Source organism: Pundamilia nyererei, unplaced genomic scaffold, assembly GCF_000239375.1.
Source record: "Pundamilia nyererei isolate P.nyererei 1_Seehausen unplaced genomic scaffold, PunNye1.0 scaffold00012, whole genome shotgun sequence".
Lineage (NCBI taxonomy): Eukaryota > Metazoa > Chordata > Actinopteri > Cichliformes > Cichlidae > Pundamilia > Pundamilia nyererei.
This window is the reverse complement of record NW_005187413.1, coordinates 6,433,663-6,447,939: the sequence shown is the minus strand read 5'-3', so window position 1 is coordinate 6,447,939 and position 14,277 is coordinate 6,433,663. Positions and strand designations below refer to the sequence as shown.

Genomic DNA, 14,277 nt, shown 5'->3' with positions numbered 1-14,277 from the left:
TCTTTGCCACGCATTTGCTCAGGCCTCTCTAACCCCACCGACTGTGACATTCGGCAACATCAACAACACATGTAGCCTGTTTAAAAACAGATATGCACTGGTCTTTTTAGATTGAAGACGGTCTTTTTAGTACGCCAAGAGGAGCTGATGCATTTGGTAAGACTAATTTTTTTAAAGGGAATAAATGCTGCAGTATGTGTCTGCTGTCATAGTGATCTGTTACAGTGTTACTCTGCTTCTACACTTCTATATGTTGATCTATTTATTGTACACAAAGGCTAATCTGAAAATGTCATGTCATCATGTCATGATGGTGGTGAAAAGATAAGGCACTGCTTAAAGTCTCTTTTAGACTGTACTGATCTTAACTGAAACATTACTTCCTTTTTATCCGCATAAGCTTGATTTTATCAAACCTTTTTAACTAAATTTCACTCTATCATGCACCAGTGAAACATCGGGAGTGGCAACCTTTAATTCTGTGTGCATTTTCTTCTGTTTTTCAGAAAAAGCCTCATTAGTTGTTCAGGGTGTATAAAACCTCCTGTTTAAATTTGTAAATAACATTTTCACCGACGTTTTGAAGCATAATGGATCTTACTGCTAAACATGGGCTGCTGCTGCTCGACCAGCTGAGGAAGATGAGGGACGCTGAGCATCTGACAGATGTGGTGCTGGTTGCTGAGGGCGTCAGCTTTCCCTGTCACAGAGTTGTTCTGTCTGCCTTCAGCCCATACTTCCGTGTTATGTTCACCTGTGGCCTGCGTGAGTGCAACAACAGAGAGATATTCCTGCGTGACACTCCTGCAGACAGCCTGGCCCTCCTCTTGAACTACATGTACTGCTCAGATCTTCCTCTCACTAATGGCAACGTACAAGGCATCTCCATAGCAGCTTTTCTTCTACAGATGGATGATGTCTTCACTCGCTGTCAGCTGCACATGATGGAGAACATGGATGCCTCTAATTGCCTTGGTGTATATTACTTTGCCCGTGACCTCGGTGCAGAGGAACTGGCTGACCAAGCTCAGCGCTTCCTGAGGCAGCACTTTGTCCAAGTGTGCCAGAATGAGGAGGTCTTGGAGTTGGAGGCCCATCAGCTTGGAAAGCTTCTGTCATCTGACGATCTGAATGTGTCTCGGGAAGAAACCATTCTGGATGTGGTCCTTGGATGGGTCAAACACAGTACCCTGGTGGATGGAGAGGTACGTGTTCGGCATCTCCCAGAGCTCCTGCGGAAGGTCCGTCTGCCACTGATAAACCCCGACTACTTAAGAGAAGCAATAAAGAGAAACACAGCCCTGCTGGCTGATGCTGAGTGTCTGGAGATTATGAACGAAGGACTGGAGGCCACGGCTTTGCATCCCGCGGCTGCACCACGCAAACTAAAGCTGCGTTATGGCATGGAGACCACAGATCTGCTGCTCTGCATTGGCAATGATAGTGGCGGTATCAGGTCAAGGTATGGCAGCTATGCTGAGCGCAGCTTTTGCTTTGCACCGTCCACAGGGCGAATTTATTACATCACCTCACCTCGCTACGGAGAGGCTCTGGGGTATGTGTGTGCTGGAGTTGTGACTGAAAGAAATGACATCATTGTAGCAGGAGAGGCAAGTGCTCGCAGAATGGCCCGACAGAAAGACACCAGTGTTGAAATCTGCAGGTAAGAAAAGATATCTGACAGCACTTGACTGATTTGCCTTTGTTTACCCCACATACAGAAGATACTAAATGTTGCCAGATTTGATTTCCAGGTACATGGTGGAGGCCCAGGGAAGCTGGGAGCACCTGACATCAGCAGAGTACCGTGATTCTTATGCTCTGGCGTCACTGGGAGACACTCTATACTTGCTGGGTGGCCAGATGAAGCTGAAGAACCAGTTTCTCATCACAAACTGTGTGGAACGCTGGTCTCTGCAGGGTGGACCCTGGCGGAGCGCAGCACCCCTTCCTTTGCCTTTGGCTTGTCACAGTGTGGTCAGAATGAAAGATCGCCTTTATGTGGTGGGCGGTCGAACCCCACAGGTGAGGCAAAATAAAAGAAATCACTTTCCAGCTATTTAAACGCATTCACTTTAAGTCTTATAAACTAAAGATACTTCTTTTACACATTGAAGGAGAGCTCTTACTGTGTCCCTATGTGACCCTTCTCTGACTGCACCTGCTCTGCTTTGTCATATCATTGCTCCCCTTCGACCTTCCAGTCATACCGGATGGATGAGGAGCCCGACTGTCTTAGTAACCGCCTCTTGGAGTATGATCCAAACACAAACAAATGGACAGAGCTTTGTCCCATGAAATACTCAAAGTACCGCTGCAGTGCTGTAGTACTCAATGGGGAAATTTATGTAATGGGTAAGATGAATTATTTTGTTAAGCTGCCAATACATTTGAAGGAATTTCATTAGTGCCATTGTGGTGGCCGTCCTCTTTGAACTGCACTGATTTTTGCCAACTTCTTTCTCAGGTGGTATTGGTTGTGAGGGTGTGGACCGTGGACAATCCCGTCACTGTCTCAGCGCTGTGGAGATTTACAATCCAGATGGAGATTATTGGAGGGACGGACCTCCTCTGCCATGTTCCCAGCTTTCATTGCGTACTAACGCCTCCAATGCTGGTGTTGTGGGAGGAAAGATTTATGTTTGTGGATATTACAAAGGAGCAGGTAATGAAAAAGTATCCATACCTATTATGCATAAAATATTTAGCTTCCCCCCCCCCCCCCCGTGACTGTATTTCCACTCTGTGTATTAACTATCCTTAGATCGCCATGATGACATAACAAAGGACATTCTGGAGCTAGACCCGTGGGAGAACCGGTGGACTGCGGTGGCTCGGCGTGCTTTAATGCATGACAACTATGACGTCTGCTTAGTGGCAAATCTCAACCCAAGGGGACTCGTATCCCCACCTGCAGACTTAGTAAAGCTGTGACACCACTGTCAGTCAGATCAAAGTCTGCGAAGGAGAATTAGTGAAGGAAATTAATCATTAATGCACTTATTGCACAGCTTATGGCAATCACTTTTTTCAAGCAAGAAAGCTCTTAGTACTCTGCATGAAAGAGACGTCTATGGTTAATTGCTTGGTTGCACACCGGGAAGTAGGAAAGCAATTTGTAAATACAATATATTTGTTGCTTCTTAATGTGTTGTGTAACAGCTGCAAAGCGGATTATCCCAAACCTGCAGCTGCGTAGTATATCTGGAGTGTTATTAGCAGCTCCAGGAAAGGATTTTCTTTGAGGGATATATGATTATAATAGTAGACTTCACACTTTGATAAAAAATAAATAAATTATAGCAAAATTCTGGCACTCGGCTTGTTTTTGACAGGAAAAAGATTTTTTCAAGACAACCATGCTGAAGTTTGAAGCCACTTAAAAAAGTTATTGTTTTTTAAATTAAAGCACATTCATATTTATTGAACATGTTCTTTTAAGTGCAGTGTAAATGGCAAGTAAGGAAAAAATGAACAGTTTACCATAAATTACATATATTAATTCTAATGGGTAAAATCAATGTAGGTGTAGAGGAGTGATTATTTAGTAACCACCACTCCTGTGTTCTAAGAGCCCAGTGCAAGTTGAACATGTTTAAAGATGCACTGAATAAAGCTGCAGTAAACTTGGTCATGTGTGTGTCTGGACAGACGAGGGCAATATTTCTTCTTTCTTTAGAAACTTGGATGATTCTTGCTGTTAAAAAATGGTTATTAAATGCATAAAATTGAAAAGAAAGAAAATCATGCTAAAACACACCCTGGGTTTTACAGATGTTTGTGCCAGTTTATGAAATGTCAATAATCTTTCTCAGACTGGGGGTCTCTGATGCACTTTCCACCTGAATAGCTGTGCAATTAGGCTTCCTGGCTGCTTTCCTGCTCTGGTTCTGGTTTATATATATCTATATCTATATCTATATATCTATATCTATATATATATATAATAAAAAAAGAAATTATAAGGTCAACAATTTTAATGCTTTGTGTGCAACACAGTGCTCAGTTTTTTTTACAGCTCTTTCACAAAGACAAAAGGGAACACATTTCCAAGAGAACACAGGTCAGAACTAATAAATACAAATAATAAATATAGATATACTTTTAGTCTTTTCTGCTCTATGCTCTGAAAATAAATAAAGAACACATTTTGGCACCTTTAATTATTCTTTAAAAGTCTAATTCAGAATCAAACAGCTGCCACAAGCTTCCTGGTTGTACAGTGGAGCCCTGCTCTGCTGACAGCTTCTCTAAGATGGGGTCTATTTCTGTGAGGCACAGAGAGCTGCTGCTGTCCTGAGACCAGAAGCTCAGAGGCGTGATGAAACAACCTTCAGTTTCACTGGATCTCCTCTCCTTGTTAAGTGGCACCAGACTGCCTGGACTGACACTGTCCTTGCTGCTCACTGTGCTCATGTCACAGCTCTCAGGTTTCTGCTGTTTGTTCACGAGAGGTTGACGGTTTTCATCCGAGACTGCACCCTTACTCCTCTGTGACAAAACCAGGGGTCTCTTTTTGGGCCTTCTTTGTCTCTGAGTAAATTTCTGCTTTCCAGCTAGGTGGCTGCGATTACGACGGGGAACTTCAACCTGGTGTTGTTCAGCGTTGTATGACGCACATGTAACCTGTGTGCCTTCAAGCTTGCTGTTGTGCAGGATGCTGGACACTGACTCCTCTGGTGCTGGTGACGTCTGCATGGTGTTATCCATCACTCCCTCAGAGCGGGGTTTGGACAAGTGCTCTGAGAGTAAGGCGCTGAGCAGCTTCAGGGCCTCTTCGAGCATGTGTCCTTGTCTTCCCTGTTCCTCTTTCAGACCCTCCAGACTACTTATTAAGTTTTGCAGATGTGAGTCAAGCTCTGCTACAGTGTCTCCATTCTACAGGGTATAAATGAACAGTTATACTCCTCACTCATCAGAAACATTGCCAATTAAATCTCATTTCAAAATAAAGAACACGACAGACAACATCTTCACCTTTTGCACTGTTTCCTTAAGTTGTGTCATCACATCCTGTTGGGAGTCCATATTATTTACCAAAGTCTTAAACTGCTGGGAGATGTGGCCCTGATGATTGTCCAAATTATTTTGCACTGGGATGAACAAATAAAAACATTAAACACAGAATAAAAATGACAACGGCGTTAGAAGTGGATTGCTGCGCGGCAAGCAGCACCATCTGCTGGTGTTAATATTTCCTTTTCAATACATCAACTTAACCATGTTTTATAAAAACACTCAATTCAACAAGGAAACTTACATGTTGATGTGAAACTGTCAATTTTTTCAGAAACTATTTGGCACACTGCTGCGTTTCTCTCAGTGCCAGCAACCAGCTGTTGAATCTGAAAAGAACATTTTTTTGTTTTCAAATTAAAAACATTTTAAAGAGAAGGTCATCTGAATTTGAATAACTAGAATCAGTTTACGTTATCACTTACATTGCTAAGTGTTTCTCTGATATGCTGGCATTCTTTGGCTAAGTGATCACTGTTAAAGCAAAAAGCAGGGAAAAAAGGTTACGTAGGGATTTAGAGTTGCATATTTGAAATGACAAAAAGACGCACCTGTCCTTTTTTTCTTTTGCCTTTTTCTTGTCTTCTTCAAATTTATCCAGTATTCCTGAAGTTCTGGTTTTATCCTTCAAGTCTCCAAGGAGAAGAGGCTTAGTGTGATAACTGCTTGAAAACTTTGGGTCACTCCCCTAAACAGAGACAAAATACAAATGTTAGGAAAGCAAGAATTATTTAATATGTTTGTGTGTGCGCGCTTATGATCCCATTAGTTTTTGTCACGCACATAAACAACTTTTATGGTATTGGAAATTCAGAAATGCTTATTTTTCATACAACGAACATCTACTCATTTCTTTACCATATTGTCTTTGTCATTTAAATATTTGACATTAATGTAAAAATGGCCAAGCTTTAACAATTTACAGGTAGAGTTAATTGGCTTTGGAAAAATCCAGATTACAGACAAGAGTTAAAACTAAATAAGAGCATGCTAGAAATTAACACAGTATTGCAAATGAAAAGAGGAGAGCTGCAGCTCTATAAAAAGAGAATAATTAGCTGAATGAAAACAGGTGATCTGACTGGGGAATTGGGTTAACAGTAATAAGTGTGATGAAACAAAGACAGTAAAACGCACAGTGGTTTCATGGAGGAAATATGTAAAGAAGGGCTACAGTCAAAGACCTGTAAATGTTAGTACAAGTGGGAGCCAAAGTTATAGATTTGGTTGAGTATGTAGTTTCAAGACTGTATAATATACACAAAGAAAATGCAAACCATTACTACAATATTTGCCTCGTCGTTAGCCCTTTTATGAATTTAACAGGGTGGAGGGAAAAATCAATACAGCATTGTACTGCGATTTTGATAGAGACACCAAATACTGATATTTTATTAAATAAAATAAAATATTCTTGGAATACTATGAACAAGAGCACTCATCTCCTGAAATAACATCAAGTGAGATCTAACAGATTGCCAACATGTTGCCATCAGTGTGAATGAGTCTTTGTCAATGAGCACAATTCATTTACAAAGTTTAACTGTGAGGAATAATTTGCGTTCAAAAAAAGGTGACAAATTGCAAAGTAAGTTATTGCAGTACTCTGACGTTAAAAATTGCAATAATATCATATCCTCACTGAAGTATTGTATTAATATCATATCGTGGGGTGTTTGGTTATTCCCATTTCTAATGCTTGGCTTTGCATTTCGTAACCAAGAACCATCTGCAAGGTGAACATGGGAAATCCTACCTCTTGTGAACTTTGCTGGGAAGTTCTGGAGGACAAACTCATATCCTGAGATGCGCTCTGAGAATTTTCATGCCAAAACTGAGACTCAAAGAAGATCTGAGAGTCTGACAAACTGGAGAAACCACTGGTAGATGCATTTCTGTTTGCATTTTCATCCCAATGAAGTGTAACAATAGAGAAGAAAACACAAACACAGTCAAATTATGTAGCAAAACCATTTAGTAACCTTTTTTTTTTAAATTGTGTTTACATGTGTTTACATGAAAAACTTCAAATGTTTTTAGAATTAAAGGGAAAATAGCAATGTTGTATGTCAATAACAAGAGATTAAAAAACAGAAAAAAAATAGTGTAGTGGCACATTTTAATTACCTGCTTCCAGTTGGGATATTTAGCATTTCCTTTATATTTCGTATATGATTCATTGCTCTTTGGTTATCTGTTTGTAAAGATAATAAGTTAGCCACAGTCTCATCTAACTGTCATATTAGCAGTACAGTAGCTAATACAGGTAGATATTAGCAAGTTGTTCACAGCTAGAACATCAATAAAGGTCTTCAGTAAAAAGTAATCTTGTTAACGTTAGTGTGTATAGATGTTATATCAGTAATTCACCACTGAAATATATTATTTAAATTACCTCACAGTTCTTTCAGATGTGATTATTGATAGCTAGCTGTGTGAAACGTAATTAAAACTCCCGCCATCTGCAGAGGCTGCGCTGCGTTCAGTGGCCGTCGGAATGTGTCCTACTGCAACACACCTGAATAAAATTAGTAGGTCATTGTTAGTAAGACTATAGAACTTGATTGTATGCTGAGGTGGCAGTTCAGCCATCTGATTTATGTTACAGCAGCTCATGAGTGAATGAGCATGGTGCAATAAAAAGTAATTTTACAAGTACATTTTCCAAACACATTTTCTTACATTTATGTAAATTTACTTGAGTAGGGTTAGGGGTTGCCACCTCGGCATGCAGTAAAGTTCTATAGAGTCTTGCTAATGACCTACTGATTTTATTGAGGTGTGTTGCTGCAGGGACACCGGTCCTTGAGAAAGTTTTTCTTATCATACAGAGATGCTTTATCAATCCAAGTATTTATTGACATGCCTTGCTCACCCACCCATGGATCTATCGGCATTTATTTTCAAACATCTGCAGAAATTAGATTAAAGATAAAAGCAATACAACAAGCTAAACAGGACTGTAAAGTGGTCCATTATTATTAAATGAATTATTACTAACACAATATTGTTTTGTACTTTGTTTAAAAAAATTCAGTTACTCTGTAAATCCTGTGAAAATATTTGAGTGCTCAAAACTGCAATTTATAATTTCCAAACCCTCGCAAATTCAAGAGCGTTGTGTGTACTGATCCATTATTAATATTATCATTATTACTGGTACTAGGAGGAGGACGAAATGGAGAATGAGAAGAGAAATAAAACAAATGTTCTGCTTGTTATTCTGTTCTTTCTCACAGGAGCGTCGCCGTTCTTATAACTCTTATTTTGAAAGGCGTTTCCGGAAGTTTACATGCTAAATGTAAATCCGGTAGCTGTGAGCCAGTCGTTGTAGGATTATCTGTTTGTGGGTCAACACCAGAGGTGTTGTGATGAGCAGTCTGGCAATAGCTGTTACTATCTGAGTGGTAACACCTCCGCGGCGGACGAGACCAGCCGGTTACTAAACCGCGCCTAGGAGTTTGGTCAGGCCAAAGCCTGGTGTTTGGCTGGTAAGTTAACTTTTTCTGTCTCCACACTCAGCGGCTACTGATGTTGTTAGATTGTAAATATATCCGATCATGTGAAAAAAGGTTTAGATCTTCAACTCGGTAGTTGGGCGTTATTTTAACTGCTACAACAATCAAGTTAAGCCTTCAGCTCGGTGACAGGTGCTAGCTATCGCTGTGTAGCTTCACTGACGTTAGCTCGTTGCGTGCAGTTTTCTGAAAATTTAGCTTTGCTGCTTTTCTCCTCAAATAATTGTATTGTGCCGCAGAGTTAGATGTAAAAGTGTAGTTTTTCCACAATAAAAAGTTGTGGGGGGAAATAGTGAAAACTACTTTATTAACAACAACAAAAAGGGCTATGCATTTATTTGTGTTGTCATGAATGTTCAAACTGTTTAATGGTAACTAAATTGTAGTTTACTATCAAGCATATACTGGATCTTCCACTGTTGTGATCAGACAAATGTATTCTTATATTAACTAAGTTAAAGCAGTTAGAGACAAACATATTTACCTACAGTACTGTGCCTTGAGCCATCCTTCATATCTTATTTTGTTTTCTGAAGATTCTTTAAAGTTTTTCTTTGGACATTGGATGCTTTTTCATTCCTTTTCAGTCCATTCCTTGTACCTGACCATTTTTTAAAATTTTGTTAGACCACTTAACACTGACCTGTGAATCATTCAAGCATAAAAGACTCGCCTAATTCAAAAGGATGAAGCAGTGTTGTGTCTACCCATAACAGATAGCTTAGCACCTAACCAGTTTTTCTGTCTTTAGTCATTTTGTTACTAGTAACTTGTCACAAAACCACATAATTCGTTCCCATTTATTTAGCCAAATCTCAAAAAAAGAAAGAAAAGGTTGGCACAGTTTGACAGACAGAAAAAAGTATCTTAGCGACAACAAAATGATTTGTAAAGTGCAAACTTAACATTTGCTGGCATGGTGTGCAGCATGACCTTTAAAAATAAGGAAACAGGACAAGTTTGTTTAAGTAATCCAAACCGATTAATAGTATGTGAATGTAACTAACTGCCACAGGATCTGAAAGATCATCTGGCCCAGTTGATCCACCTACTGTTCACTGAACACTCATCAGAAATGGTCTGAGTGTAATCTTTAAGAAAGGACAACCGTAGTATTCCAAAGTATTAAATAACTGGAATGAAAATCAGCGGCAACAAGTGTTGTTAAGGAGTGATGAAATTGTTTGTTTGTTTTTTCTTTTTGTCAAATTCTTGGTAAATCTTTTGTGACAATAGGGAGTGAATAATTCCTGTAACCGGGGAAAAAAAAAACATCTGCAGAACCTGACTATGTGAGGGCAGACATCTGCTTCGACCGGTTGGGGAAGAGAGGAAGGTGAAAGCAAATAGTGTTACAACAAACACTTGGCAGGTTAGACAGGCACTTAACTGCAGAGGGCTCAAATAAAGTCTATAAGTTGCATTAGGGTTGAATAAATAAAAATATATATATGATTTAAGATAAGAAAATCTGAAGCCAGCTCTCATTACTTACTGGTTTTCTAAAAGGAAATTTAGCCAGTATGTAGGCTTTATAGACATCCTGTTTATGAAATGTATTAAGTTGTCTGCTTTTTGTTTTTGTTTGTTTTTTTCTCCAAGGGTTCAAATATGGCTCTGCCATTCCTTCTGGTCTTTGCTGCCACCGTGATTCTTATCAGACCCGAGACGCCTGTAACTAAGGTAGGAAATGAACGTTACCTAAGGCAAAAGACCAGCTCATGCTATGTTCTGCCGATGTCGATCTCTTAATCTACGCATGTTTCTCTGCTTACAGGCCCTACATCAGAACTCACTTGAATGTTGTGGTGATAAGCAAAGAGCTAACAGTTCATGCTCAAATGACACCCACTGTGAACCAGGTAGTGTGGATGTTTTTAATGTCTCATCACTGACGAACACTGGGAGAAAGCATATTGGCCTTATTACGTTGGCTACCACTGAGATTTGACCCGTTTGACATCATTGTTGTTATCAGTATACGATTAGGCAGAGTTAAAAGACTCAGAGTAGTGCAGAGCCTCTGATTGTTAAGTATTTTGGAAATTTGTGCGTATGGTCTCTTTAGTCTAGTTGACCTAAATTATTCCCTATAATGACTCAGAATAATTCATTTCTGAAGTTTGGAAAAAGGCTTGCTGTGCATCGCACTTGTGTGTTAATGTTTAACTACGCATTTGAAGATCTCAGGGATTAAATGTGCATTTAACACTTTGTTTACTTACGATCAATGTCGGCTGTACGTGGCCTTTGATATATATGAGTTTGACATCACTGATATAGATGATTTATTCTGTACAGTTGGGATTCAAAGATAAGTTAAAAACAATTCTGCCTTTTTGATACATGAATGGAAACAGCATTTAGCAGCTACTTAAAGATATCTGCGTGATACATCGCCATGCCCTGGTACCTCATCGGATTATAGAAACTGCAGTTAATTTAGTGTATCAAACTGGAGAAAGACTTGTAGTTTGTCGCTACAGCACTATAAATACTCAAATCAAAGTGTGTAAAAATTCACACTATGTAATACAGATGTCATTCTCTTGAATTTCACAGGATGTTTCCTGCGCGTCCTCGAGAACACCAACACCGTCTGCATATTGTGCGACTCGGCAGCTGTCGATTTAGAAAATATAACAGTCTGCACCTACAGTAAGGACTCTGGGCTCTCTGCGTGTTGGATTGTGTCGCTCATGTTTGGGTCGTTTGTGTTAACACGCCTTTTTCTGTGCTTTCTAGACTACACACTGGAGCGTAAAAATCATACAACTGTAACGACAGTTGTTCCTAAAATTGGTAAGATGTGCAGACTGATTTCATGCGGTGTAATATTCCTTGCATGGTTAGAGACGGGAATGTTTGATGCAGTAAATGTCTGTCAGTTCATTTCCTGTTTTTGTGCTGTGTGTTTTTGTGCAGGTGGCCCTGGTGTGGCAGCCTCTCTACTTCTGGGAACGCTGTTGATCAGCCTCTTCCTGATACTCTCTGTCGCCTCCTTTTTCTACCTCAAACGCTCCAACCGACTTCCAAGTATCTTCTACCGCCGCAACAAGGGTGAGGAGCACTGCACAGTGACTCGCAGTGACACGCTTTTGGTGCTGGCTTTGATTTTGTAACTTTCTTTTTTCCCCTCCAAATGCAACATTATGTTTTTGTTCTTTTTCAGCCTTCATATTTCAACCAAGTGAGACAGTAAGTGGATTTTGACTTTTTGTTTTTTTTAGTAGTAGTAGCATATTCAGAGTGTAGAAACTACACATCTGTTTTCAACTAAGTCTTTGTGCGTCAACTGTTTAACCTTTGTTCTTTTCCTTCCAGGCTGTTATGATCCCCTCCTCGTCAGGTGAGATGGCCACACTCTCTTTTGTAAACTGTAATCTTTGACCAGGAAGTATTATGTGAAGCAGCAGTATTTATTATTATTCATGAGGATGCATGGAAAATTTTTCTATTTAAAAACAAAACAAAACAATACAAAAAAACCACACAAAATGAGCTCAAACATGCGAATTGTGATTACAGTGAATGTGTCCTCCTGTTCCTCTCACAGATGATTTTATGACCCTTCATTTGCTCTCTTTTCCAGTGAGGAAACCCAGATATGTCCGAAGAGAGCGACCCTCTGCTTCGTCAACACTGAACAGTGCAACCATCACGACAACTTCATCTGCTCAAGTTTATAATGTGTAGGGTGGGGGGTGCAGGTAGGAGAGAGAGCTCAGGAACGCCGTTAGATTTACAAAAGGGTGAAGGAAGACAAGATGACTCTAATAAGGATGGCCAAATTTAACTGTAGCTGCTTTTGCTGGGCTGTTAATTTTTCTCTATGTATTGAGAGTATAACAAAAAACTGACCAGTATCAAGTAACTAACTTTCTGGGGCTCTGAACTGTCTTGTACTCAATTAGTTATTCGTTAAAAATGAAGCAGCCACGCAGTCTAGCCGTCCCAGGAAAAATGGCTCGTGTTCATGTGCAAGTTTGTCTTTTCTTGTGGTGAACGAGAGTTGCTCGTCTCACGATCATGCCTCAGTTTAAGTGGAAATGCTGTCGGCAAGCGTTTTTTTGTTTTTGTTTTTTTGTTTGTTTTTTTTATCTGCTGCGTTTGGTCAGAGAATCTGAATGAAGAGTTTGGTGAACATGGATGCCTGTCAGGTTTGACTCGTAAACCGTTCATCACGTCGACTTAGCGACAGAACGGTAACATGCGATAGACATTTTGTTTTTACTTGTGTGCTATTTATTTGCATTTTGTAACTGTGCACTGAGTTTTACTGCTTAGAATTAGGCTGACAGGTTAAAAGACGTGTCATCATAGTTTTATTTCTTCTCTGGTGGACCAGGTCTGTAGGCACTGTATTGATGATGGATTGTTTGATTGTATTTTGTACTTTTGTTGTTGCCGTTGTATTTATTATTTTTGTAATCAGTCAAGGTGAATGTATTCCACGTGCATAACACAGAGCATGCATTGCAGTTGCATGCTCATTTTTTTTCCATTCCATGTGCAGAGCCAATGCTTCACTCTTTTTTTTTTTCTTTTTTTTTTTTTTTAAAGAGCTGTGATCCTGCTGATGCATATAAAATAAGAGTTCCTCTTTTTTCCTGTCAAAATTTAGAATTTCCAAACATCCCCGTGCACTTTATACATCTGAGGTCTTCACTGGACTTTGGACCTTGATTTTTTTTCTTTCTCAAAGAAATCAATGTTGCTATTTAGTGTGATTGAGATCTTTTTTTTTTTTCTTTCTGTTGCGTAGACGGCAGCTCTGTAGTTGCATTTTGAACATTACTTGATTACCATTAACTTTGCCAAATGTATGAAGAATATGGCTTTGTCCTAAATGCTGTTACTGTGATGACTCTGCCATTATGAGCTTTAAATGGAGCCAGGAAGCATTTAATCACAATGCGTCTGTGCTAATAATTGGGTATTTGAATTATGACAAGTGGCCTTTTTACTGTAGCGCCAATCCTTAACCCTATCCAAGTTCTACATTGTAGTTTTGATTCACAAGATGGTTCTAAAAGTTATGTCTGTCTTTAGCATGTGTGGAGCAATCTGAACCAGATAGAAGGCAGCAGTCATTCCATGAATATTCCTCTTTTGGCTTCATGTGTTTACTGTTGTACAAAAATCCATAAGCTAAAAACATGTACATATTGTTTTATACAAATGATGTATCGTTTTTGTAATGATGTACATATTCTAGTTTCAGTGCCATGAATAAATTCAGAAGATCTAAGTATTGTTTGCAGAAATAAAGCACCTTTCATAATCCAATGCAAAGTTGCCTTTTTTGTCTTTACTGTTGTTTTGTAAACTCGAATGAATTCTATCCGCTGTCTTGAGAAGGAAAAAGGTTAAATTGTTCAAATTAACTTACAAAAAAACACATTATTTATAACATTGACAATATTTATACTATTAAAATAATACAGAGAAAGCAAAACCACAGAGAAAAACTTTAAACAATATACAATCTATAACAATCTCAGAGAGTGCAAATCCCCCTGAAGGGCAAAGGCTGTACTACAACTTTACGATGTTTTTTTTTTTTTTTACAACATGCTGATGTCAACCTTTTATTAAACATGATAACTTCAGCTTTTTCCTAATTTGTGTGGCCTATGACCTTGAGGCATTATTGAAAGTGTATTTTATGATCATCTTATTCTTTACAAACATTCCTATTCCATATGACTGAAGGTTTTTTTTTCTACAAACTGTAAAATCT

The 14,277-nt window shown here is 39.1% G+C and overlaps 3 protein-coding genes across 3 annotated transcripts; 2 read left to right on the top strand and 1 right to left on the bottom strand.

Moving 5' to 3' along the window:
- Nucleotides 1–22: 22 nt before the first annotated feature.
- kbtbd12 (kelch repeat and BTB (POZ) domain containing 12) lies at nucleotides 23–3,630 on the top strand. Its single transcript, XM_005724702.1, has 6 exons — nucleotides 23–156; nucleotides 507–1,663; nucleotides 1,755–2,025; nucleotides 2,205–2,355; nucleotides 2,468–2,665; nucleotides 2,765–3,630. The coding sequence occupies exons 2-6, from the start codon at nucleotides 591–593 to the stop codon at nucleotides 2,932–2,934; spliced, it is 1,863 nt and encodes a 620-aa protein (XP_005724759.1). The 5' UTR covers nucleotides 23–156; nucleotides 507–590; the 3' UTR covers nucleotides 2,935–3,630.
- A 518-nt stretch (nucleotides 3,631–4,148) lies between these two features.
- ccdc36 (coiled-coil domain containing 36) lies at nucleotides 4,149–7,523 on the bottom strand. The gene is made up of 8 exons (XM_005724701.1): nucleotides 7,412–7,523; nucleotides 7,144–7,210; nucleotides 6,773–6,911; nucleotides 5,568–5,704; nucleotides 5,442–5,490; nucleotides 5,261–5,345; nucleotides 4,978–5,093; nucleotides 4,149–4,878 (listed from the first exon to the last, which is right to left on the bottom strand). The coding sequence occupies exons 2-8, from the start codon at nucleotides 7,194–7,196 to the stop codon at nucleotides 4,171–4,173; spliced, it is 1,287 nt and encodes a 428-aa protein (XP_005724758.1). The 5' UTR covers nucleotides 7,197–7,210; nucleotides 7,412–7,523; the 3' UTR covers nucleotides 4,149–4,170.
- Nucleotides 7,524–8,302: 779 nt separating this feature from the next.
- On the top strand, nucleotides 8,303–13,823 carry cunh1orf159 (chromosome unknown C1orf159 homolog). The gene is made up of 9 exons (XM_013908581.1): nucleotides 8,303–8,507; nucleotides 10,137–10,217; nucleotides 10,312–10,396; nucleotides 11,097–11,192; nucleotides 11,280–11,336; nucleotides 11,460–11,594; nucleotides 11,707–11,732; nucleotides 11,859–11,883; nucleotides 12,127–13,823. The coding sequence occupies exons 2-9, from the start codon at nucleotides 10,146–10,148 to the stop codon at nucleotides 12,228–12,230; spliced, it is 600 nt and encodes a 199-aa protein (XP_013764035.1). The 5' UTR covers nucleotides 8,303–8,507; nucleotides 10,137–10,145; the 3' UTR covers nucleotides 12,231–13,823.
- Nucleotides 13,824–14,277: the final 454 nt, after the last annotated feature.

Coding starts and splice junctions, on each gene's coding strand:
- cunh1orf159 (XM_013908581.1), top strand. CDS start 10,146: ATGGCTCTGCCATTCCTTCTGGTCTTTGCTGCCACCGTGATTCTTATC. Junction 10,218..10,311: donor CCGAGACGCCTGTAACTAAG/GTAGGAAATGAA, acceptor CTCTGCTTACAG/GCCCTACATCAGAACTCACT. Junction 10,397..11,096: donor TGACACCCACTGTGAACCAG/GTAGTGTGGATG, acceptor TGAATTTCACAG/GATGTTTCCTGCGCGTCCTC.
- kbtbd12 (XM_005724702.1), top strand. CDS start 591: ATGGATCTTACTGCTAAACATGGGCTGCTGCTGCTCGACCAGCTGAGG. Junction 1,664..1,754: donor ACCAGTGTTGAAATCTGCAG/GTAAGAAAAGAT, acceptor TTTGATTTCCAG/GTACATGGTGGAGGCCCAGG. Junction 2,356..2,467: donor TGGGGAAATTTATGTAATGG/GTAAGATGAATT, acceptor CTTCTTTCTCAG/GTGGTATTGGTTGTGAGGGT.
- ccdc36 (XM_005724701.1), bottom strand. CDS start 7,196: ATGAATCATATACGAAATATAAAGGAAATGCTAAATATCCCAACTGGA. Junction 6,912..7,143: donor AATATCCCAACTGGAAGCAG/GTAATTAAAATG, acceptor AAATGCAAACAG/AAATGCATCTACCAGTGGTT. Junction 5,705..6,772: donor CCCAGCAAAGTTCACAAGAG/GTAGGATTTCCC, acceptor GTCTCTGTTTAG/GGGAGTGACCCAAAGTTTTC.